The following is a 24,178-nucleotide window of genomic DNA, read 5'->3' as shown; positions in this document are numbered from 1 at the left end:
AGAGTCCAGACATCCAGAGTGTGCAGCGCTCCAGAAGGCCTGGATGCGGGATGCAAGGGGGTAAGAGGGGGGATAGAGTCTGTACTGGCCTGATTATGCTCTCAATAGAATGAGCTCACATAACAAAGGATTTATTATCAGAAGCTAGCGGGTTGAAGCAGTCTGGGAACTTAGCAGGGCCTTTTTTTTCTCCGCACGGCAACCATAAAATGTATTTCTGCTATGTTCTCATGGAGCATTTTGGCAACAACAACAAGTTCATATGTGTGATGCCCCTCTGGTCTATAAAGTGGTTAGTGTTTATAAGGTTGTCACTGCGATTTCTTTTTCATTCGGCCAAAGAAAGAGCTTCTCTACCTGTTCTCACGTTCAGCACTCAACAAAAAAAAGCTGCAAGTTTGTTATTTTTTTATAATCAAGCAGAGAATACAAAAAACCCCACAAGTTAAAAGATGTATGGACACAATGAACTAGCCAGAAATATCGCTAATGAAATAATAACTTGGGTTTTGTATATACATTTTCTACATACACATTCACATTTACAAGACTGAGGGAAGCTTTGAAAACACATGGCTCCAAAGCCACATGGCCGATAGTGACACGCAGTCTGGCCGCGGCTGCTCTCCTACCTTTCACTGTATAGACGTCCATGTTCACGCCTACATAAACACACTTTGTGGATCCTGACTCCTTTTTTCCGGTCTAGTTGGCCTCGCCCAAGTACAAGCACACAAGCTGTTCATTCTTCTAGTTGAAGAAATGCTGTGTTGTTCCTGCTGTGCTGCAGAAGGCTTCCCTCTCAAAAGCGGAGCTAACACTTGACAACCGTTTTGTTCATATGCACTTGTGCCCTCGGTTAGCAATAAACTTTACCACAAATCTATTTATTTGAGAGTTATTCAAAGAGTAAAAGTGTATCCACCATATACAGTATATTGTTTGTATTGTCATGAAAATGGTTCAAATTACAAATTGAGCATCATCTTTTGTCTACTATGTGCAAACCTCTCCAACTATACTTCCCAACAGCTTCTGTGCTTTAACTTCTGCTAGTTGCTCTAAACCATTTTATCAAGAAAGAATCACAACAATCAAGAGTCCACTTGTGTGTCTGATGTTGTCTGGAGTGAGGACGATGGTGGTTCTTCAGCTGCACTGATAGATTAGGCTCAGGTTCTTTAATCCAAACTGGTTTATTCAGATATGATAGGACTCTGACTCCTGTAGGAAGCACCATCTTTCCCAAACAAGTTCATGTCAAATGTTAGTCCACTTGTCCTTCACTCCTCATGGAATGTTGTAATGTTGTTATTCATCCAAGTGCAGCAATCACAAAGCTGCAGCGAGGACAAACACACTCATGATACTCCTGTGATGCTTAGGAAGTAACTATTGCGATTGGGATGGTGTTGATTCTAAATTATTCCACCCCTATCAACCTTGAGCACCCACAGACGTAGAACATCTGCATGTTATTCTTAAATATATCACTCTATTTTTGTTGTGTATTGTGTATTTTCTTGTCAGCTAATTTGATCTTCACACTGCATTCTATTAAACCAAAACCAGACAAAACAGAAAATAAAAGACCAAATGTATTTCATCACTATTGTGATATCAAGGGGCTTTTTTGATTGTTTTTAAACTTTGATTGTTTTAAACCATTTCATTTCATTGAAAGAACAAACAACATAGAAAAATAGAAAATTAAGTCTTAAACATAGAACTATATGGATAATGGTTCTTTACATTATTATTGGTCAGCTTAAATATTCATTAAAGCCCAGACTTATTCACAACTATATATCTTAAATATACTTTCTTCTTTTTTAGCTGGTGAACGCAGTTTTCTTTTAAAATAAAAGGTCATATTTAATTTCCTCCTCACTAAACTACTGAGCTGTCTTAATATCTACATGAAAGAAAAAGACCTTCTGTCTCACCACATGGATGGTCGTCACAATGTGTCCACCAGTCTGAGAATTCAGTTATGGGGTGATTGAAATGTTTCATCATTTTAGAGGTGGATCATGTCCATGTCTGTTTACAATGTGCAGCTCCATCTTTGAAAAATTAAGTTGGTTAAGTAAAGTAAAGGTTATTTGTAAAGAGCCTTTCTAGACCAGGGTCACAAAACGCTTTAACAGTCAAAAACAATACACAGTTAAAATATATACTTTAAAAGGCCAATAAAAATGTCTTAAGAAGTTTCTTAAACACAGAGGGCGAGGAAAATGGTTCCAAAGCTTAGGATCAACAGCCTGGAAGGATTTCTCTTCTCTGGTCTTGAACCGTGTGCGTGGAAACATCAGCAGATTCTGATCGACAGACCTCAGAGCCCGAGCTGGGGTGAATAGTTGTGAAAGTAATAACCAGAATTTTAAAATGAATCCTGAAAGTAACTGGCAGCCAGTGAAGAGTTTTAAGGATCGAGGAAATGTGAGTTCTTGAATGAATTAATTGTTTATTTCGGGCATGACAGTTTATATCAACAACATCACAGTTCATCATATTTCACATATAACATGCATGTCCTGAAAGAGAACAGTGGGAGAAGCAAAAGCCTATCTAGTCCCACCCCCATTTACTTCAAATATTGGTGGAAGTAGTAGTAAAGAAGTGAAATCATAGATATAATCATAATAAATCAGTGCTTGATTCACTTTGGCTCGACAGATTATTGTTATGTATGACAATTTCACCTAAAATGTTACAAAAGTAGATCACAGTTTGTCCGGTCGACAGTCAGTTATTGCCCAGTCCCTTTTTTTATATGTTGGACTAGAGCGGATCAGAATTCAAGAGTTCCAGAGTTTTGTATTAACTGTAAGCGAAATAGCTCCTTCTTGTTTAGACCGATGCTGTTCCCTTCAAAGGATCCTGCTCTGCGCGCCTGTCCGTGACTCTGGTTCTTAACGTGGGTGTTTTGAATGCTCGCCCCATTACAAATAAATCATTTTCTCTAAATGATCTCTTCACAAGAGAAAAGTTGTGTGTCAATCTACCGCCCGCCTAGTCCTGCGGCGGTGTTCTTGAAGTTCTTTAGTGACTACTTATCTTCCATTATTCAAATGGGATCTAAGTCTAAAATGTGGCCTTTTTGGGGAGTAGGTTCAGAAACATGTTGCTCGAAAAATGAAAGGCTTCAGTTAAAGTTAATAGTTCTTTAGCAGAGCAAAATCTGATGTCATCAACGTGAAGAGTGATTAAGAACAGATTCCATTTGAATAATGGAAGATAAGAAGTCACTAAAGTTCTTCAAGAACACTGCCACAGGACCAGGCCGACGGTAAACAATAGAAAGGTCTTGTAGAACCAACCAAGATCATCTGAAACTCAATAGAAGTTAATTCCTGTGTCTGAGTCACTTTGCCTGAACAGCTATCTCTAAAAACCACAGCCAAACCACCCCCATGACGACAGGCATGTATGTCACGCTCTGTCTGTCAACTTTGATACGTTATTCAAGTGTGCTGATAATGGCCGACCTAAATTAAGACAAATATTGCTGCTTTTGTTCAGTAACACAGGTTGTTAAGCTGCAGGGTAACTTCCCAGCAGGGAGCAGGATATGGGAAATAATTGAGTGTTATCTAGTGGACTTGAAATAAACTGTGCTAAAGAAGAAGAAAAGATAAGACAACATTGAACCCAAATTTGCCGGAAAAAAGTGACGTTTTTAATTCCTTCTCTAAAACATCAGGCACATGTCATGGTGATTCCACACAATATTAGTGAGAGCGTGCCAACCATTTTCAAATGGATCTCATTAGACATCAGACTGTACCAGTAAGTAACCGGGGTACACACACGCAACATTGGGAGAACATACAAACTCCTCAAAGAAAGGTCACAAGTTCCTTCCCTCTGGACCAGGTAGTGAACTTGCAACCTTCTTGTTGTGGGGTGATCGCGGCACACCCACTCGCTGTCTCTAGCAGCTGCCAGGCTTCTTGCCATTCAACCAGAGATGCTACCACGGTCCCTCAAGAAATGCCAGAGATCATAGGCATCTTTCCCTGAGATGCCAGTTAATATGTCGAAGATTACTGGAATATCTGAGATAACAGTGATCGTTCATCATCTTTGCTGACAGCGAAAATGGTAGACTCAACAAATGCATGTTCAACATCTTTAAACGGAAACACAGTCTGAGGGTCACCAAAGCCAGTCGGTTTGACAAGAACCATCTGCTCCTCCCTCGCGTTTCATTCTTACCTGCCGCTTGCAGGTGCTACACTTACGCCCATGACAAACATAAACAGCCAAACCTGTTCGTCAATGAACCACAAGTCTGCTTACGCTACCAACCATTGCCATGGTTTTGGCACAGACTCTGATTCTGAATAAAAATCTATAAAAATGCAATTGCCTGATTTCCTGGATCCAACCAACGACACCAGAAAGAATTTGAAATACATTGTATTGTTATAACCCCACATCCACATAAGAATAATCAGCGTATAAACATAGGCCAAAAATATATCAAGAAAATATTGATCAAGGATAGGGAGACAGACCTTCAAAGTTGGCTTTTTAAATTCTCTCTCTCCTTCAGCAGGTGACACAACAACACCAAAGGTGCCGAGAAGGGGCATGTCTGCTTGGAAGATGATTAAATAAAAGTCGAAACATAATACATCTATCTATTATACATTTAACTCTTTATAAATTTAATCCATAAAATATATTTTACTTAAAATAACCACTCATTAAAAGCTGGACCCATATAGAATCATAGTTTAAACAATCTGGAAGAGCTTTCAAAAATATTACATTGACCTTACTTGCACTCCAACTATTGGACGTCTCAGTGATACTGTAATGTAATAATACTGTAAAAGTCTGACCGTAAAGTAATGAGTAACAGCTCAGGAGGAAGACACTGTGATCTTCAATTAGAGCATCTTCCTGACTTCATGCAGATAATGAAAGACCTGGTCCATTACGAGGGCCACTTCTTTAGCCCAGGTGTTGTAGAATTTCTATTCAACTCAAAAAAGAAAACACCTTCAATCATATAATTCTGTTACTCTTTCATTTGTATTTACTTTCATTGCAAAACAATTGTACAACGTAAAATGCAAATATTTTGAAGCGCTGTCACTATCTGTGAACAGACAGGTGGTTGTAATTACATTTCACAGTCAAAAAACAGCATCTTGTCACTTCCAGTCTGTAAGTAACAAAATGCAACCGTCATTACTTACTTACTTTATTGTTTTTCAGTAGTTGCTGTCATGGGTGGGCACCTTGGCTATTAGACAGGCCACCCCACAACCACTGTATCATTTTTTAGAACTCTTACACCCCATGACCAAATGAACAGCAGCTCCCTGATCCTGACTGCTGTCAATGAAATGAAGCAACCATATTTCAAATGTAACCCATCAACACTGCTAGACAAGCCTTTGGACTAAAGTTTGTTTTGAAACAGAGTTGATGACAGAGAGCAGCTTTGTTCACACTCTGGATATTTTGTTAAACTTTGAAATGGTACACAAAGAAGTTTTTTTATGATAAGGCAACTTGAGGATGCGACCCAGACATAGCTTCACAAGAAAAACTTATTTCACCTACCTCGAAGCGGACCTTCTTCAGCATCTTCGATGAACTTGAACCAAAGGTTTTGACTTATCAAACCTCTGAGTGGAAAGAGAACATTAAATCCAGACTTAACATTCAAACTGCCCCTGTGCTCCTCTATGCCCCTCTGTGTCCTGTTTTAGATACTTTCCCCAGCCCACCATCATCTTGCTCACTCACATTCAGAAAACAGACACACCCTCTTTTTATGAGAGGAGGGAAGCTATTAACACCCTACAGGCTTTAACAGCCCTAAGCCCCTGAAGCTAACTTACAGCCCCCCATTCACACACATCATACATTAACCCATGTGCTCGCTAGAGCTCTGACTGCTCCCTCTTCTCATCTGCCTTCATGGCAGAACTTCATATTTAAAGTCTTATAAAAAGTTACCCCTCGTGTACCACCGTGTCAACTTATTGTTAAAGCAGCACCGAAGAACCAGAAGCGAGTCAGGAGTCCTTCACTTGGAAATGATTTTTCGTGACAGAGAAATGTGACAAAAGAAACAAGAGAGAGACTGTGGACGAATGTTTGTTTGACCCCCGACCCGCAAGAGCAAGAAAGTAAAAACAGCAGACAGACGCTAACTCTCCAGAAAGTTCTCTTTGTTCTGATTCATTCACCTTTTTTATTTAAAGTGTTTTATTGGCAGCAGAGTGGGAGGGGTCACTTTTACTTACCAGAAAGTAAGGACATAAACTTACCCCCATCACACTTAGATTTGTAATTTATACTAAATCTCTCTTTTCTGAATTGAAAATAATACAAATATTAATTTATTTAAATGTATCTATACATCTTCGATTTAAAGTAGGGGAGAAAGAAATTTGCACACATGAGAAAATATTCTGATCCTTGATTATATATATATATATATATGATGTAAATTATCAAAATGAACAAAAAGTATAATTTCTGAAAGACTAAATTATATGAAATAAACATTTTACTGATAATGTAATGTAATCAAAGGTGCATTGTCTCCAAATGTCCTCTGTTGAAGGGTGGAAAAACTTAAAACATACTACAAAAAGATTAAAGAGAAGTGTTTAAATAATACAAAATGTTTTGATCTAAACACAAATATGAGATGAGGAGATTTATGCACAATTTAGAATTAATTTGAAACAGTTTCATCATTCTTCTTCAAGAGGCAAAAATAAAGAGTCAAATAAACATTTTCAAGAATACATTTTATTAAAGATTCTTTTCTCTAATTGTACACTGGAATGTTAAGATTCCCCTTCAGTAATTTGTTAAAAATGCTTAGCCATTTTCAACCCCATATCCACACAACCTTGGCTAAATTGAAATCGGGGGAGTACAGATCAAGACAAAAGAAAAGTTGAGCTGATTTTCAATGAAGGTAGAAGTGAAGGATGACCGAGTGGATGAGAAGTCAGGAGTGAGCGCTGGGATGTGAGGGGGTTCCACTCCATCCTGCAGCAACACTTCCGTGTGAGCCCTTTTAACACACACTTTCAACTTCAAGATTGAAGATTCCTCGTTTCACTTGGGACTGCTGATGAAAGTAGAGCTGATTTTATCAAAGGTTAAGAGCCTCAAGGGAGTGCTCTGGTATCAGGGAGTAGCCAAGTAGGATAACATTTTACTGGAACATTAAGTTGGATCGGTGGCAACAGGAAGCTGCGCATTACACACCAAGTAAAGCTCTCTCTTTTACATAAAAATACACTAGACAGAAAGAAAGGATGCAAGAGGAAGCAATAATGTATGATAACTGTAATAATAGCCAACAAGAACAAAAAAGGGAAGCATCAAGCAGGTTCAGAGATGTAACCTTCAGAGTGATGACAAAAACGGGATTTGTTGGGAGAGGAGAGATTCTGTGAGTGATCACAACAGAAGTTTGTCTACAATCCTATCAAATTGTCTAGCAACCCCCAACCTTCATCCTAGTCATCCTCCACCTCTTCGATTAATTCCAGTCCTGCTCCACAGCACCAGAGTGAATGGTGGACTGTTGTAGTTGGGTATCCAGATCAATAAATCTACATATAGATGATCCTCTTATACAAACATAAATACACCACTGCTGCACCAGAGGAACGGCTCTGGTCGAGGTCCAGCGAATAAACAGTCTTTGAAAGAGTAGAAAGGGTGGGCAAGCAAGAAATCTGCATTCTTTCTCTGAAGCATAGATTTGTTTTCATGGTGATTATTTTTTTTTTCTTCCATTTTATCCCCATTTTGGATGTTTTTACAGGATTTCGTATTTGTCAACAACGAAGGAGGTCTCTGAAGAGAATCTGACGGCGCCGTCGCCGTCGACGTGAGCCACCTTGGAAACCTGATGGAAAACAAGGCCAGGTCAGTTTTGAAATGAGCATCAACATGGAGGCCAAATGCATCCGTGTCCGTACTAATGCGAGTGGCCATCATAGGATCTATCCACCACAATAGACATAGGTCTGCAAACATGCAGGACATACAGAATGTGTTGAGATCAACTGGGAAACAAAGTTTGCAACCAATTTATACATTCCATGATATGGATGTGATGAGGAAGAGTTGACGATCCGTCATACCTGGATGTTGCAGTAGCTGCGTTTAGACACAAAGGACACAGTGACGGGGAAGAAGTCGTTAGGCTGCCCGTTAATGCTGAACTCAAGACTGCCATTTTTGTTGTTGGTGTCGATCACAGTTAGGCACCACTCCAAGACATTTCGCCTGCTGTCGTGTTTGTACTCTCCATCTAGATCGCCAATAACAGGTGCGTCCACTCCGGACCTGCAGGTTACATTTTTTTTTTTTATTGGTCACTTTCACTTTAGCTGAGGAGAAAAGGCACTTACGGCACAGGGATGCTTATGACGACGTTGTTGAGTTCCAAACTCTCCTCTTTCAGTTCGTACTCAATGTTGACATCACAGCCGTTTCCGCTCTCCGAAGGCCAACAATTAACTGGGACACAGATCAAGGTGTGAGCTGACAGGGCTTCTGTTCAACGCTGCATTTTTGAGCCGGGACTCACTGGTAAGGGGTATGAGGGACTCGTCTGAGGTCTGTAGTCGCCATTTCAGCACACCAACATCACTGTTGAGAGGGAAGGACTTTTCTGGATTCTTCAGGCCAATTACCGAATCTGTAGTGAACAACTTCTTGTCCACGTTGGGGTGAGTCTATCAAAAGAGTTACATTTGGACCAGTTACATGCATTTTCTTAACACAGAATGAAACATCATCATTGACGCTGGTTGGTTAAAGGCATTCATTAAAATTATAAAAACATGTAACAGGAAAAAGCCTTCAACATTGTACATTGTACAAAACCTTTTGAAAAAAGTTTTGGTTTTATTTCAGATAATTCAATTGCGATAAAAACATTTTCCAATTAGTCCTCAAGAGGGAGAAAACGACCCTCAAAAAATGAACAACAACAATTGAAAGCGGAAAATGCTTTTTAAAGATTTAAATTATGCAATTTATTTTATTCATGCACATGTTACAATTATATGTTTTAAGTGTTCAAATTGCTGCTTGCAGAGTGTTACAACTGTAATGTAAGACTTTTAAACTTCAATGTATTTAGATTGAAGTGGAAGAAGACCTACTTGCAGCTGCAGTCCTTTGTTGTCATTATTGATGATGACTAGCCGTATACGTCCATACTTGTCATCTGTGACTCTGAGAGTTGCCATGCCCAGCACTTCCATGTTTTGCAGCCCACCATCACGGCCACAGGTTAGAGAGATTTTTTCTTCCACACGCAGGTGAACACTAAGAATCAAATTGAAAAAAATAAGCACGTTTGATGTACAGGATTAAAACACATACAAGAGATGGTTCATGCAAGCATCTAGCAAATCTTGCCAAGTGGCAAGATCTGTTCAGTCTTGAAATGATGGCTTCATTTAAAATGTTTCAGGATTAGGGACAAATCCTGAATGAATCTAGTTTGACATTTTAAAAATAATGTTTGTACACAGTTTTTCAGTTCAGCAATGACTTACCTTTCCATATTGACTGGTGGCAGCAGAACCTTGGAGGCATCAGAGCCTCTCTTAGCTGCTGTGGAAATAATAGTTTCACCTTCCGACTTCAGCTTGTCCACAAAGTTGTCAACCTCTTTTCCTTTAGCACCCAGTTTCAGAGCCTTGCTTGGTCCACTTGGTCTAATAAAGAGACATGAGAAGGACAACAAATGAGACCATGTGTATTTATTCATGAACATCAATAAAAAAAGACTGTACCTGCTAGGCACAGGTGTGATTTTTGGCTTTTCTGGTTCTACTATCGTGTCTGTAATTATGGATCCTGAAGACATGCTAGACATGCCACCACTGCCAAAGCCACCGAACGCTGGGACCTTCTTTCCGGAGCGCTCTGCGTCTCTTCTAGCCTGTTGCAGCTCCTTGGCTTTCCTCCTCATCTCGGCCTTGGCTTCACGCTCCTGAGTCTAGGGTGTGACAAGACAAGACTTTATTGTATGAAGTTGCTACGCTGTGAACATGTAGAGAACATGTATGTGGAAAATGGTAAAACTCTGACTCTTTGATTAACCTACTTCTCAAAGAAAAATAAGAAGCTACTTTGGTAAATGCAAAATTCCGTGCATTAACTAGTAACATCATTTTGATATGATGTCTAGCTTTGTAAGCTCACCTCTCTGACAGCACGGAACACCTTTTCCTCATGGGAGTCCATCTCTGTAAAGGTGCGGATCTGAGCAAGGTTGACATTTTCTCTGTAGCCCAGCGCAACAATCTCGTCAAAGGCGAAGATAAGGTCAAAACAGTGTTCTGATATTTCACTCTCCTCCAGCACACGACAGTATTCTGGAATCTGAACAAGACATTTGCGTTAGTTGCTTACAAACTAAACATGATTTACAAGGAAATGAACTTTGTGTTTTCTTCTTCTTCCAGATATAATGGGCTCAGGTCTCAGGGGCAGCAGGGAGGTCCAGACTTCCCCTACCCAGCTACATCGTCCAGCTCTTCTTTGGGGACTCAGAGGCCTTCCCAAGCCAGATCAGATACATTAGCATGTCTTTAGTCTCCCCAACTGTTCTCTACTGGCGGGACATGTCCTGAAAATTTTACCAGGGGAGCATCTATGGGACATCCTAATCAAGTCACCTACATTGACGCTAGAGAATGATTGAGATTGGTTGGCATGTTTTTGAGCATCATTAAAAAGAATATTCTTTGTTATGTTGCGTTGCTGCAAAAGTATTAAGTAAATGTCTCGATTACTGTCACATGAAACACCCTTCCTATTAAATATAACAGCCCGTTTTTTGTTGCAATTATAATGCTGTACAATTATCACAAATGTTACTAAAAGTTGACGAACAGTCAAAACAGTGGCAAACTACAACGCCTAAGAGGGGCAAGTTGAGCTGGTGGCTACTTCACATTCTTGGCAATATTTCCATTTAATCACAAAGCAGAGGTTAAGTTGACACAAATTTACAGATTCATCCCAAGTACTTTAGTAAGTTAAAACGACATGTAGGAGTACAAATATTAAAAACAAAGTCAAGGGGACGTCCTCCAGTTACTGTAAAAAAAACAAAAAACAAAACAGTAAAAAGACAAACCCCATCCTACTACCCTTTATAGTTTTTAGAATTTAGAGCTGACGTAATTTTCAGAAATATTATTTAAGGGATTATTTTATGATTACTTTTAAACATCCTTAACCGTAACACTATTAGCACCAAATTCACTTTACTTTTAAAGAACATATTCATGCCCTTACTTCAAAAATGTTTTATTAATTTGTTAAATTTCATAATGTCCAATTACTACTACGTAATAGATTTGCACCAAATTCCTGACGCCTAATAATGACATGTCATTCTGGACTTGGACATTTTTTCCTTTTCCTTCTTACACATTTTCATATATGATATTGCATTGTAAATATGTTATAGTGTGTTATCCTTGTGGCTGGTGGAGGTTGACTCATGATGTAAGGCAGCTGAATGCATCAGCAATAAAAGCTTTCTTGGGCTTCACCTGGGATGAAGTTGCGTCTTCTTTCACACAGCAACACATGAATTTAAGCGTTAAACATGCTGAGACCTACCACACGGGAGAAAAGTCTGAGGGTCTCCAAGTCCTCCAGGATGTTGCTGTTCTTTGTGGTGATGAGGACCATGTAGAGTTTCTCTAGCGGCTGATATACATAGCGAACACTGTCCGTTTCCACAAAGGTGTGCTGCTTGCCAGTGTTCATCAGTTTGGGAAACGCTGCAAGGAGACCCTCGATCCTTGTTCGGGTCATCTCTACGAACTGCCGAGAAACTATGGCCTTTCCGGCCTTGGTGCACACCGCCGCTGCCAACAGCACCTGCAGGAGGTGAAAATCATGTACTGAGACATTGCCTTGTTGTCCGTTTTTAGTTACCGATTCTTGAGAATTAGCTGAATCAAACTATAGTAATCCAAACTCACATAGTGTATGATTATCAGCTCATCAACATTATTAACCAAATAAAGGAATTTACTTAATTTAATCTGTCTTCTTAACGCCAAAACATGAGTTTTAATTGACAGCAGGCAGATCTCATGAACTCTATTAGTACTTCTCCTTATGATAAGGAATTACAATCATTTAAGGTATGAATTTACTCTTCCCACGGTGGGTCAATTTGAGTCAAAGCATTATATTTTCTTTGCAAACAGGATCGTGTGGGGGACAGAGATATTCCTTTCATGCATGCGAAATAGATGATTAACATGGATCCATCGCCAGCTCACCTAGAAGGTGTCGAAGCTAGAGATTATTTAGAATGACAGCAACAAGACAATACACAATAAAACGGTAAGAAGGGAATGTGTAAACAAAAGATTTGCAACAAAACCAATGCATGTGTGCCAGGCAATCTACTTTTATTAAATCGACTTTTTAAAAGAGGCATGACAACAAGTTAATGTTAGCCAAGATCCGGTTATTGAGAAGCTAGCTTGGTAACGTCAGCTACACAACATCTTACAAATGAATTCACGCTGTACAATAACACAGTTTGACTTTGGTGAACAATATGGATAGTCGTAAATGACAATATATTGAGCACGACCTACTGTTCATTCTGAAAAGAGACTTATTTTCCATGGGTAGCATTAGCACATTAGCCGATGTTTGTAATAACTAGGCCTGGTAAAAAGCCTTTAAACTAGTTTCACTTACCATATTCGTCTCCTTACGATTAATGCGATTATCTTCGGCTTGTCGTTTATTTATTTGGTGAGGCTTTAGTAAGGAACGTGATCCAAGTGTAAAGGTAAGGTGATGATGTGTGCTTGTTAGCCAGCAAGCTTTAATATGGCAGCGGGACTGAGCCACGTCTCCACCGGAAGAGCAGCCGAGCAGACTGACGTCAACGCCTGACATGTAAGGCTGCTCGTCATGCATCTGGATCAGGAGCCACGCTGTCTGCATTATTACAAATAAATACACTGTAAAATTAAAATATACATCGTTGTTTGTCTCTTCACCACAGTACTGTTGTATCTGTCTATTTCCAATTGTTTATAAAAAATAAAATCCCTAAATAACAGTTTTCAAGCCAGGCTTCGGATGGGATTGTATCGTATGGCCCTCAAGCAAGACATCATCGAATACTCAAATTTACTGTGATGTAATAAAAATAATTTTATTTAATCTCAAACTCTGGAATTTCAGGACATTCGAGAGTAAAATATTTCTACATATTAGTCCCGCACGGAGTATATCAACAGTTCAACATATCTAGCAAAGCCTTCAAAAAGAGATTATTACTTTAGATATTCACACAGGATGGAAACTGTCAATATGTAATAAGATAGGACTTGACTGGCTAAACTCAGGTGTCAATGGACAAAAGTGGCAATATTGCTGTTGGTAAAACAGTACAGAATACTGAATTTCTTGCTTGTTGCGAGAACTATTGGAATCCAAGCTCTGTAAATATTTTTTTTTTCAATTTATCTTACCTTACTACATCATACTCTACTTTGAAAAAAAAGAATCAAAATACATTACACACTAAACAGGCTAACATTTTAGCAGCAAAATGGAAGCAACACCACATGCCTTGAAAATGCTTCAATACAACACATTTCTTCTACCTTCTACTCCACATCTTTTAAATGCAACTCTCCAAAAATTTCCGGTGTTAATATTATGTGCATGTCAAATGGATATGATAGGAACATGTCATGATTTGTGGTCCTAATTTGTATGTGACCATATTAGGTTGTGAATTTATCTTTTTTGAATTTAAATCCTCAAAGCTATTTTTTCATAATGAGCATTTGTGCACTCCATCTGCTTCTCTGCTCACTGATGACAGTGTTCAGAGGATGACTGTCATCATCCATGATGGACAGTAGTTTGTTCAATGATCTCCTCTCTGCAACTGTCACCAGTGAGTCCAGCTTCATGCCAACCACAGAGCCAGCCCTCCTGATCAACCTGTCCAACCTGTTGACACTCCTCCTGTAACATCCCCAACACACCACAGCATAGAACAGGACACTGGCCACCACAGACTGGTAGAACATGCAGAGGAGCTTCCTGCAGATGTTAAATGATCGAAGCCTCCTCAGAAAGTACAGTCTACTCTGAACTTTCTTATACACATGGACTATGTTGCAGGACCAGTCCAGTTTACTGTCCAGCCACACACCGAGGTACTTATAGTTGTCAACTATCTCCACCTCGTCGCCTCTGATGGACACTGGACGTGGCTTTGTCCTGGACCAATAGGGGTTTTCAAATCCCAAACAAGGTGTTTTTTTTCAACTGCTTGTGGGTAAGGGTCATTCATTTCATTTTCTTATGATGGATATATAAGTTTAGCGCTAGCTTTTGGGTTGAGAAATGAAAATAATGACTGTTTAGGTCTTATTCCAGATCCAGACAATTATACTATGACTTTAAATTAAATAATTATTGTACTATACATTATTTAAAAATAATACTTTTTTACAGTACAATATAATCTGTATAATAAAGAAAGAGGCCAAGAGTAAAAAACAAAACAAAACAAAAACATAGGTGCGACATATTTTGAAAATAAACTTTTGAAGGTCAAATTAAACGACTGGCGGTTTTAATATGTTCTTGTTTAATTATTGTGGTTAAAGCCAGTTGTCAAATATTTTATTTGGATATAAGACTCACTAAAAACGTGTCCAGACGTACAAGTACACGCCTGACAAAATCATATGGTAAAATAGGACGGAACAAGGAAATGCCCTCCAGACGCCCAGTGACGTCACTTCTGTCGTGTGCGGCCTACCAGGCTTGACTGAACGAACAGCCTCTTCTCAAGGATTTGACGTGTCCTTCAGTACTAGGACCCCGGAAAATATACTGAGTGGAGTTGGACGTCAAAATGTCGCATGAAGCAAGTGCTTCATTAAGTTTGGTAAGTTCAGCCAAGTTTATTTATTGTTTAATCGCTGGCATGCAGAAGAGTTTTTAACTTGCTGTAAAGGGCATGCGCCGTTTCTCTAGCGACAGAGAAACGGGCGCTCCGATTAGCTGATTTACCTTTCAGTCTGAGATCGCTCAAATCTGATTGGAGGTTAAAATAAGAGGCGTGTTCTGCCCTTCAGGAACATGCGCTTACAACCATTCATTTCATATATGTATTTTTATTTTTATTAATGGGAACATTTCAAAGCTCCAACTGTTTCTCTGTCTTCTTTTACCTTGCAAAACATGACGCATCTCCCGAAGCGATTGAAAACGCCGTCATAGCTTAAGGAAATGTTAGCATAACGTTAAGGAGCAGCAGACAGCTTGACTGAAGGAAGCGCATCCCACTGACATTACATAGAAACTAGATCAATATATATGATAAGGTTATGAGCGGCTTACTAAGGACCGTCAGGGGAAAGACACTTTATATCTGCAACACCACTTTTAAGAATAGCAAAGATCTAAACAATAAAGAAAATATGGATTTGTTATAGAAAGACTATGCTGAATAAAATGCACTCAACAAGTTATATCTTCGCCTGTGAGAACAGCATCACACTATTTGTGTGTCACATCTTATATATGTGTGGATTGTTTTTGAGTTAACGACATACAGTGTCAAAATGCCAACAGGAACGTTTTCTCATGAATTGTTTTTAGCGTATAAATGCAGTAAATTCAATTTGTAAGTAAGTAAGCTTTATTTATAAAGCACCTTTTGTGGACAATAAAATGTAAATTCAAAATAAATTGTAGGGATGCTTCCCATTTCAGGTCACATATCCCTTAAACGGACAATAGTAATACAACCATTAAAAAAACATTTTAATGCTACTCTATAGCTTATACAGAGGCAACAACATTTTTGTATAGTGGTTTATTGACAAAAGTGTTGTACCTGAGTCTAAATATTTGAAGTGTTGAGGCTTAAAATTGGGATGTGGGCAGCAACATTTACCGCTCACAGATAAGCCAACTGAAAATGGGTTCTACTTTATGAAGAGGCCTGTGGTAGACCCTCCCTTACAACCCCTCCCTGAATCTTTATAACGGACTTAAGGATCAAGACTCTTATCAGTCCAGTGCAGAGATATTCTTGGGGGTAGGTCCTGAAGGAGGTGTTGTACGGTTGAAAGAAAGACTACTGTTGAGTCGGGTCCTCAGAATAGAGGCACAATAGTCTCCACAGTACAGGAACTTGGTCATGGAGGACGCAGAGTACAAGTACATCTGGGTAACTGTGCTTTTCCACACAAGAACTCCTTGATGAGGATGTGTTTAAAAGTGGGTTGATATGTTTTCTGTCATTTCATTCATTTTGGGTTCTTGCAGGATGGGGCCAAAAAAGTCAGTCGAGTCATCCGTATCGGAACCCGCAAAAGTCAGGTAGAATTTTTTTTACTTATCTAATGTAACCTGTAATGAGCTGCTATAGTGTTAATCAGGTTTTTCACTTTTTGTTCTTCCTCTGCAGTTGGCAATGATTCAAACAACTAGTGTGGCTGAGAAACTGAAAGAACTCTACCCAGATATCCAGGTGGAAATAAGTAAGCATTTCTTATTTTTATTATTTTAGGGAGACTTACATTTTGAAAACAGTTACTTGACGTGCAACAGAAAGGATAAGTATTTTATATTGATGGGCTGATTTGATAAGAGTTTGGGTTGCTTAAATGATAATAACAGCTAAATGTTTTTGACATGTATGTTTTAAACGATGGCATGATTTAGACCAAAAATTGCTTTTTTTATCCAAAAAAACCTGATTTGCTTTGTTTCTTTCAGTTGGTATGACAACAATTGGGGACAAAATTCTGGACACAGCATTATCAAAGGTTTGTCAGAAAAAGGCTGAACCATACTAATTATTTGAATGAAACGCATGTCCAAATAACGATAACAATTTGTTTTTTCATGTTTTTATCATATTCTAACAGTATTGGTTAGAAGACTACATGTAACAAGTGTGTTGTGTCATATCAGTGATCAAAGTTTCTGAGATCCTTAGCTTAAGCGTGCATGATGAATCTTACGTGCGAGTGTGTGTGCATAAGGTTTATAGTAAGTGAGTAAAAGTTATTTGAAAAGCGCATTTCTAGACCTGGGTCACAAATCACTTGAACAACCAAAAGCAATACATAGTTAAAAATACCTTCAGATTTAAAAACCCTTAATGGCCAAGCTAACATAGAGACAAACACAAATGACTGACTGCAAAAAAGCATACATATGTGGTGGACATATTGTCTTCAATAATAGAAATCCTTATATCACTTCCAGTCAAAACCCCTAAAAAAGAGAAACAAAAATATGCTCATATTAGGTGTTCACTTTTTAATAGGGTTGGAATAAAACGACAGAGTACAGATGCAGGTTCAAACACAAGGGAAATACAAAACCATAACAGAGAGAAACATTTCAATGAGAAATGTTGAAGTAGCTCTACAAAAATACATGGGCAAATACATCCATAAATAGCCTGAGATGAAATTATAAATGGGGGGGGGGGGGGGGCGTATAGTTCTAGGTGATCACAACTGATCTGAATTTCCTTCTTTCAGATTGGAGAGAAAAGTCTGTTTACCAAAGAGTTGGAGAATGCCCTGGAGAGGATTGAGTAAGTGTTGAATCTGATTGATTGATCTAATTTCATGAAACAAATCAAAATAAGTAAAGGATTTCTAATTAATGGAAAAGTAATCTGAATGAAGTCAAAATAGAAAATGGCTGAGGATGAATGATTGTAACTTCTTTGAAGGCTCCCATGTGTTGACCCCCAAGAGGTTGCCACAGTTCTGTCCATTCTTTCAAGTGCACACCTACACAGAAACGTATAAAGGCATTCATTATTAACATGTGTGTTTCTCACCAGGGTTGATTTGGTGGTCCATTCACTCAAGGACCTTCCCACTACTTTGCCTCAAGGATTTACTATCGCAGCTATCCTCAAGTGAGTAGAGATGATAAGATTATACACTTCTTGTCACATGTGACTTTCTAGTTAGTACAGGTCATGGATGCTCCCCTTTCACCCCCTCAGAGTCCTTGCTTTGTTACACTGCTACTGCAACACATTTCCATTCCTGCCTTTTTATTATCTGCCCACTGATAAGTGCCATATCCAGGGGTTTTCAACTGTCTCAGTGGTCTTCTCACCCGCACAAACTATTTGCTTCAAATTGTAAAACAACATATTATTAGCGTCTTATTTAAATAATCCCCATAATGTAAGTAAGTAATGGTTAATTCTAAAGCGTCTTTCTAGACCAGGGTCACAAAGCGCTTTAACCATTAAAATACAATACACAGTTAAAACTATATACTATAAAAAATAAGACAAACGCTTTGGAACGATCTTCCTCTCCCTCTGCATTTGATGGATCTACTGACTCCTTCAAGAAACGACTTAAGACATTCTTATTTGTGCAGGCTTTTCCGTGATGTAAATTAGTGAGAAGCTACACACGTATGAATAGCATGTCTATATGTAATATATATATGTAATAAGTGTCTAAATATGCTTTTAAATACCAGAAGCATGGTATTGACTTCTTGTTTTTCACTTACCTTGTTTTTTTGTTTCAGGAGGGAGAGTCCCTTTGATGCAGTCGTCCTCCACCCAAAACATGCGGCTAAGAGTTTAGAAACTCTGCCAGAGAACAGGTAAAGGAACCAGGGAATTCAAAAGTCACCAAACCACATGATTGATGTCATCTTTATTTGTTACAGTGTGATTGGTACCAGCTCACTGCGCCGTGCTGCTCAGCTAAAGAAAAGGTTTCCTCACCTTCAGTTCAAAGACATTGTATCCTTATTTTATCATCTAGTGACATCTCTAGCTGATACCCAACTCTCTTCACCTCTTCTGTCTCGGAGAGATAAGCTCTGCTGTCAGTTACTGCTAGTTGACCTTGTAATAGTACCAGTATTATTGATGTCTTGAGCAACACTCGCAAAGGTTTGTGCTCAAGTGATTTGGAAGATTGAAAGGAATTTGAATGCAGATATACACCGTCATCATTGTGTAATAAGATACTGATGGAATCATCAGGGGGTGGTGGGGGTACAGTTGAACAAGTGTGTTAACCTTAGTGTGTGTCGTCAGCGTGGGAACTTGAATACCCGGCTAAAGAAGCTGGATGAGAAAGAAGACTTTGCTGCCATCATACTAGCAGCAGCCGGTCTTAAAAGGATGGGCTGGGAGAGCCGCACCAGCCAGGTGAGAAGCCTAGGACACACAGCCGTTCACTTGATTGTAACTTCTTTATATGTTCTGATAGATTCTCCAACCAAGAGACTGCATGTATGCAGTCGGACAGGTGATGATGCAGATTCACTTCTCAAACACTTACTGTATTTGTGTGTATAACATGGTTGTGTGTTTTTTTCTTTTTAGGGAGCATTGGCAGTTGAGGCCCGAGCAAAGGATGCAGACATCCTGGAGATGCTGTCTGTCCTACATCATTCAGATACAGTGCTGAGCTGCATCGCAGAGAGAGCCTTCCTCAGACACCTGGTACACACATACACACACGCACAGACACACACATGGATATTCATTAACATTGTTTTTCCTTACACACTATTTTCAGGAGGGGGGTTGCAGCGTTCCTGTGGCTGTTCACACTGAAATTAAGGATGAGCAGGTATGAATGGTTGCTCCATGCTCCCACTTGTGCATGAAACCATTATGTCATTATGTCATGAAATTGTGAGGAAATAACCATGAACATGTAACCTTGATAGATTTACCAATAGAATATGAAATTGACTCGAGGAGGAATGTCTTGTAGTTAAGGCAACACTGACGCTGTTCTCAGGTCGTGTCATTCGATTGTATCCAGTGGGTCAAACCACCTCAAGGACTTTCTGCCAACACCTCTCTAGCTGTTGCAATCATTGGTCCTCAATGCTGCAGTTGCAGTCACAACACGTGCACCCCCTTGTCTGATGAGTGCAAGACAAGCTTGAATCTTAGTTGGTCCAGGGTCCCAACTTTATTCTTAAATGATCTGCTCTGAGTAATTTTGTGACACTTTTATAGGACCTTGATCGAAGACTCCAGTCCTAAGAGACATGAAACATCATTTTCTTTTTCCATTTGGTCTCAGTGGACTTGCTAAATTTGAAATTGTTTGCTGTCTGTGAAAACTGTATATATATAATGTATATAAAACCATGTCTAAGAAAGAATGACGTGATTTTAATTTTTCCTGATTTGAATTGTGATGCTGAACTGAAGTCTGAGGTTGTGTCATTTTTTTCATTACTGATGTTTTTGTGCAACTCATCGTTGTTTCGCAGCTCTACCTGACGGGTGCGGTGTTTAGCCTTGATGGCGCTGAAAGTCTGAAGGAGACGATGCAGACCAGCGTGGTTTCTTCAGACAAGGTGCAGGTACCACTCATGCTAACATGATTTCAGTTCAACATGTGAGGCGTGTGCCCTCGGCTCATCCATGTCTCTGTGTCCATCAGTTTCCAGAGGAGGTGGACGATTTGGTCCAGCGAGTGGGAGTTACAGCCAAGAAGATCAGTGGTGAAGCTCAGGACCAGGCGGAGCAGCTGGGAGTGGACCTAGCGAAGTTGCTGCTGAGCAAAGGAGCTAAAGAAATCCTAACGGTGGCGAGGCAGCTCAATGATGCAAGATAGTGGGACCAGCAGAGGAGAAGGGACAGCCAATGTGGAGCTGACATGTAAAGGTTCAGGCCAACCAATGGATATGTCTCTAAACCATGTCAATGTATTATGGTTGACTTGTACTGGCACTAAAAATGTACTATTGGGATTGTTTCTGTGCCAAAGAAAATCCATGTTCACACGGTCCACAGTCCGATAGATTTTACTACATGACTTGTTGATCGGCTCCATTCTACGTACAGCTAGGTTTACTTTTATACAATGCAGTCTTTAGTGTAAAATTAAAAATATTAAATTATTGACATGTTTATCTAAAGCCTTAATGCCTGAACATGGATACTGAAAGAAGCCCCAATGGAATCCAGACCATGTTTTGGGGGACTAATAAAGTTAATATCAGGAAATAAAACACAACCTGTCTTATTGCTTCAGAATGCCAATGAGAGTGTTGTATGAGTTGCTGGTGTGCATACGTATGTTTTGGCAGGTGCTCCATTCTGTATTCAGTGATTCAAGTGAGATTGATTGTTAAATGAAATCAGCAGAACTATCCTAACAACAACTCTTTTTTTTTCTTCACATTTAAGTTCAAAATACAGATTAGAAAAGAAAAATTAAATATAATAAACGAACAGGAAAAAAAAAGAAAACACACCCGGGAGCAAAACTACACAACTAGTTACTTTTCAACATACCAGTACGTATATTTCAAGTGTTGGAAAAAGAAAATCAATAAAAACATTTAAACACGGAAAATATGGAAAATAAAACGACATATCTCCTTAAATGAAATCATTTCTAATTGGTTTGACATATTCTGCCCATTTGGTACATTTGTTATTTGTTATGACATCTTGTAAGTAAGTGCACAACATCTGATTCAAAGGCACACCACCTCAAGATCCTCAAGGAATCCCCTAGTTGGCAGGATTTGACCAATTCTTGCCAAGAAAAATACTTGTAAAAGTATGATCTGCAACTTTCAGTTCACCCTGTAACTTGTTGTCTGCTATGAGAGCATTTATTGGAACCTCAACTGTGCCGCATGTTAATAATCTTGAAAGCAGGGCAGGCCCATACATCCCATCTCTTTACTTAATTGCAGTGTTTTTTTCCTTCCCACACAATTCATGAAATTCATCTGTCTCGTTCCCAAAACATTTTTGGTGGAATTTTGACCAGGAGAAAAAGATATAAGATTTGTGGAAGAACATTCATCCTGATGGAGTACAGGTATATCCTTTGGTGGAGATTTAAATAAGGTATCGTTCCCCATCTTTGTAAATCCAACTTAATTCCATCACTCAAAAGTCCGTAGTTGATGCCAAACAGTCTCAGCAAGTCTCTAGGCAGTGACACCCCTAAATATTTGATTCATTTTGCATCCCATATCCAATTACACATAGTCCTGATTACTGATGGTGGGTCATAGTTCAGTGTTAGAACTTGGGTTTTATCAAAATTAATTTTGTAGCCTGATAATAAACCATATTCTTTTAACATCTCCATCCCTTTGGGGAGTGTCTGAGTCGGTTTTGTTATGGTCAACAATAAATCATCTGCAAACAACGCTAGCTTTTGCTCCCCCATAGACATCAGAGACATAGACATTAATTTAGGTCATATAGGTTCCATTCTTTTTGTTAGTATGGAGGTGAACAGTTTATAATCAATGTTAAAAACGCTCCCTGGACATTCTATATTATCTTTTCCTTCTTTGGGAATGACAGAAATGATTGCCTCTCTCCATGAGGGGGGTACCATTTTATTTTCTAAAACCCAGTTAAATGTTCTCGGGAGTGTAGTAAAACATTGATCTTGCATTATTTTGTACCATTCTGAGGTAAATCCATGTTTCCCTGGGGATTTCCCTCCTTTTAATCTTTTAATTGTAGATTATTGTCCAAGTTCATTTTCTGTAATTTTTTATATTAATTTTTCGTTTTGTCCATTGTTAACCTTTGAAAGCTCAATTTGTGATAAGAATCTGTCAATCTGGTGGACATTAGCTATTTGAGGTTGGGAATAGAGTGTTTCATAAATTTAAATAAACATTTCTGAATGTTTTGTTGATCATTTGCCACTTTATTAATTGTAAGGTTGTAGGGATTTTGTGTTTAGACGGGTTAGCTTTCTCAATTTGTATGACAGGAGCCTCATATATTTTCAACAGCCTCGTAGTATTGTTGCTGGGTGAAAAGTACGTTTTTTTGATGATGCAAAAGCCACTCATGGATCGTGCTTTACCAAAAAAGATTAATCTAATCAATTGAATTAACCCTGGAAAATTAAGATAATCCTTTTTTTTTCCTCACATGGCCATGTTTTTGTTTTTCAACTAATTGAGAAACATAGTTACATAATAGATGATAATTCTGAACAGTCAGATGCTGTACTGTAGGAGGTAGAGAGAACATATTTTCTTTAAATGAATTTGAATAGTATGGAACTTTGGAAATTGAAAAACATGAAAGGAAGAAAATAGGGTTCAAAGTATAGTATTGATTGCATGATGTTTGTCCACTAGAGGCAGGAAGCTTATTTCCTTAGACATGTTTAGGACAAAGAAATTATTTCAAATATTGTACAATTTAAGTGGGACCCACATCTATATTTTAAATTTATATGTTGATAAGATGACTAATTTTGAGTTCCAGGCTTGACAGCAAAATAATTTGAGGTGATCATACAGTTGACAAAGATGTTGATCCCTAATTATGGTCTGTTGAGTTGCATGAGATCCAAAAGTCGAACTATTACCTTACTTGCCATTAGCACTGATGGCAGTGAGATCATGTCCTAAAGAGAGTGCCGGTCTGTCTTTAAAACCTGTTGACTGGATGATTGATGTTACGATCCTTAGCCGTTCTTGTTCTTTAAGCAGACTTTGAGTACTGAGAATATTTTGAAAAAATTGAACACTTCAATGAGGTGTGTGTGGGACTGACCTGATGTTGGGATTTAAATAAACTATCGACATCAGATATGTGATCCATTTGTTTGAATGATACCTGATAATTGCTTTTAGCGTTGTCATTTTCGAACTCCTGTTGAAAAAAACTTGTAAGCTTTAATGCAAACTCACCTTCATTGGTCAATCAAATAGAATATCTGAAAGAAACAACGTCTTTCTTTTTCAATCCTCAGTCTGATCAGTCTGAACCTGAGCCCATGCATTGACTTATTACATACAAACATGACTTGACGTTGACTAGGAGACTTTTTGCTTTCATAGAAATCTGAATTACTATTTTTGAGAAAAACTCTGTGTGTTTGTAGCTGTGTAGCTGCAATGAAACTGACTTTGTTGCCTATGTGTCTTTGTATGTACAAGTGTGAGCCTGCATGAGTAAAGTTTAACTGACATATTAATTGTCTTGACTACTTGAAGATGTTGACAATTGACTCTTGCTTGCTACAGTAAGAAATGAAAAAGGTGGGAGAGAATCTCTGACAACTCCAGCACAAAGTTGTGTTTATTAAAGATGTCGATTTACTCCCAT

At 38.7% G+C, this 24,178-nt stretch overlaps 3 protein-coding genes across 8 annotated transcripts in view; 1 reads left to right on the top strand and 2 right to left on the bottom strand.

The window, feature by feature from the left end:
* Window positions 1-5,721, bottom strand: part of phldb1b (pleckstrin homology-like domain, family B, member 1b) — an 84,944-nt gene extending 79,223 nt beyond the window's left edge. For all 4 annotated transcript variants that reach the window (XM_087795051.1, XM_087795055.1, XM_087795052.1 and 1 more), the window contains exon 1: window positions 5,584-5,721. In XM_087795051.1, coding sequence (XP_087651177.1) covers window positions 5,584-5,607 — 24 coding nt within the window. In that variant the 5' untranslated portion in view covers window positions 5,608-5,721. The remainder of the gene's footprint in view (window positions 1-5,583) is intronic.
* A 1,046-nt stretch (window positions 5,722-6,767) lies between these two features.
* On the bottom strand, window positions 6,768-12,930 carry arcn1b (archain 1b). The gene is made up of 10 exons (XM_087795611.1): window positions 12,757-12,930; window positions 11,653-11,916; window positions 10,222-10,401; window positions 9,810-10,015; window positions 9,570-9,731; window positions 9,171-9,336; window positions 8,591-8,738; window positions 8,412-8,520; window positions 8,142-8,346; window positions 6,768-7,903 (listed from the first exon to the last, which is right to left on the bottom strand). Exons 1-10 carry the CDS (start codon window positions 12,757-12,759, stop codon window positions 7,814-7,816), a joined length of 1,533 nt encoding a protein of 510 aa, XP_087651737.1. The 5' UTR covers window positions 12,760-12,930; the 3' UTR covers window positions 6,768-7,813.
* Window positions 12,931-14,272: 1,342 nt separating this feature from the next.
* Window positions 14,273-21,089, top strand: LOC148076115 (porphobilinogen deaminase-like). 3 transcript variants are annotated; one of them, XM_087795290.1, is made up of 15 exons: window positions 14,273-14,362; window positions 14,790-14,980; window positions 16,369-16,422; window positions 16,511-16,583; window positions 16,822-16,871; window positions 17,598-17,653; window positions 17,909-17,986; window positions 18,622-18,699; window positions 18,766-18,841; window positions 19,142-19,255; window positions 19,317-19,355; window positions 19,433-19,552; window positions 19,629-19,682; window positions 20,341-20,433; window positions 20,514-21,089. In XM_087795290.1, exons 2-15 carry the CDS (start codon window positions 14,948-14,950, stop codon window positions 20,685-20,687), a joined length of 1,092 nt encoding a protein of 363 aa, XP_087651416.1. In that variant the 5' UTR covers window positions 14,273-14,362; window positions 14,790-14,947; the 3' UTR covers window positions 20,688-21,089. The 3 variants fall into 3 exon arrangements, with proteins under 3 accessions (XP_087651416.1, XP_087651417.1, XP_087651418.1); XM_087795291.1 differs by having other exon boundaries at window positions 14,280-14,362; window positions 20,341-20,427; XM_087795292.1 differs by lacking the exons at window positions 14,273-14,362; window positions 14,790-14,980 and adding an exon at window positions 16,161-16,270 and having other exon boundaries at window positions 20,341-20,427.
* The last annotated feature ends 3,089 nt before the right edge of the window (window positions 21,090-24,178 follow it).

This window comes from Callionymus lyra, chromosome 7, assembly GCF_982586985.1.
Source record: "Callionymus lyra chromosome 7, fCalLyr1.hap1.1, whole genome shotgun sequence".
Classification (NCBI taxonomy): Eukaryota; Metazoa; Chordata; class Actinopteri; order Syngnathiformes; family Callionymidae; genus Callionymus; species Callionymus lyra.
This window is presented reverse-complemented; position numbering and strand designations above follow the sequence as displayed.

Coding starts and splice junctions, on each gene's coding strand:
- arcn1b (XM_087795611.1), bottom strand. Junction 8,739..9,170: donor ACAAAGGACTGCAGCTGCAA/GTAGGTCTTCTT, acceptor CTCTTTTGATAG/ACTCACCCCAACGTGGACAA. Junction 8,521..8,590: donor GTCCCTCATACCCCTTACCA/GTGAGTCCCGGC, acceptor TCTGTGTCCCAG/TTAATTGTTGGCCTTCGGAG.
- LOC148076115 (XM_087795290.1), top strand. CDS start 14,948: ATGTCGCATGAAGCAAGTGCTTCATTAAGTTTG. Junction 14,981..16,368: donor CAAGTGCTTCATTAAGTTTG/GTAAGTTCAGCC, acceptor GGGTTCTTGCAG/GATGGGGCCAAAAAAGTCAG. Junction 20,434..20,513: donor TTTCTTCAGACAAGGTGCAG/GTACCACTCATG, acceptor TGTGTCCATCAG/TTTCCAGAGGAGGTGGACGA.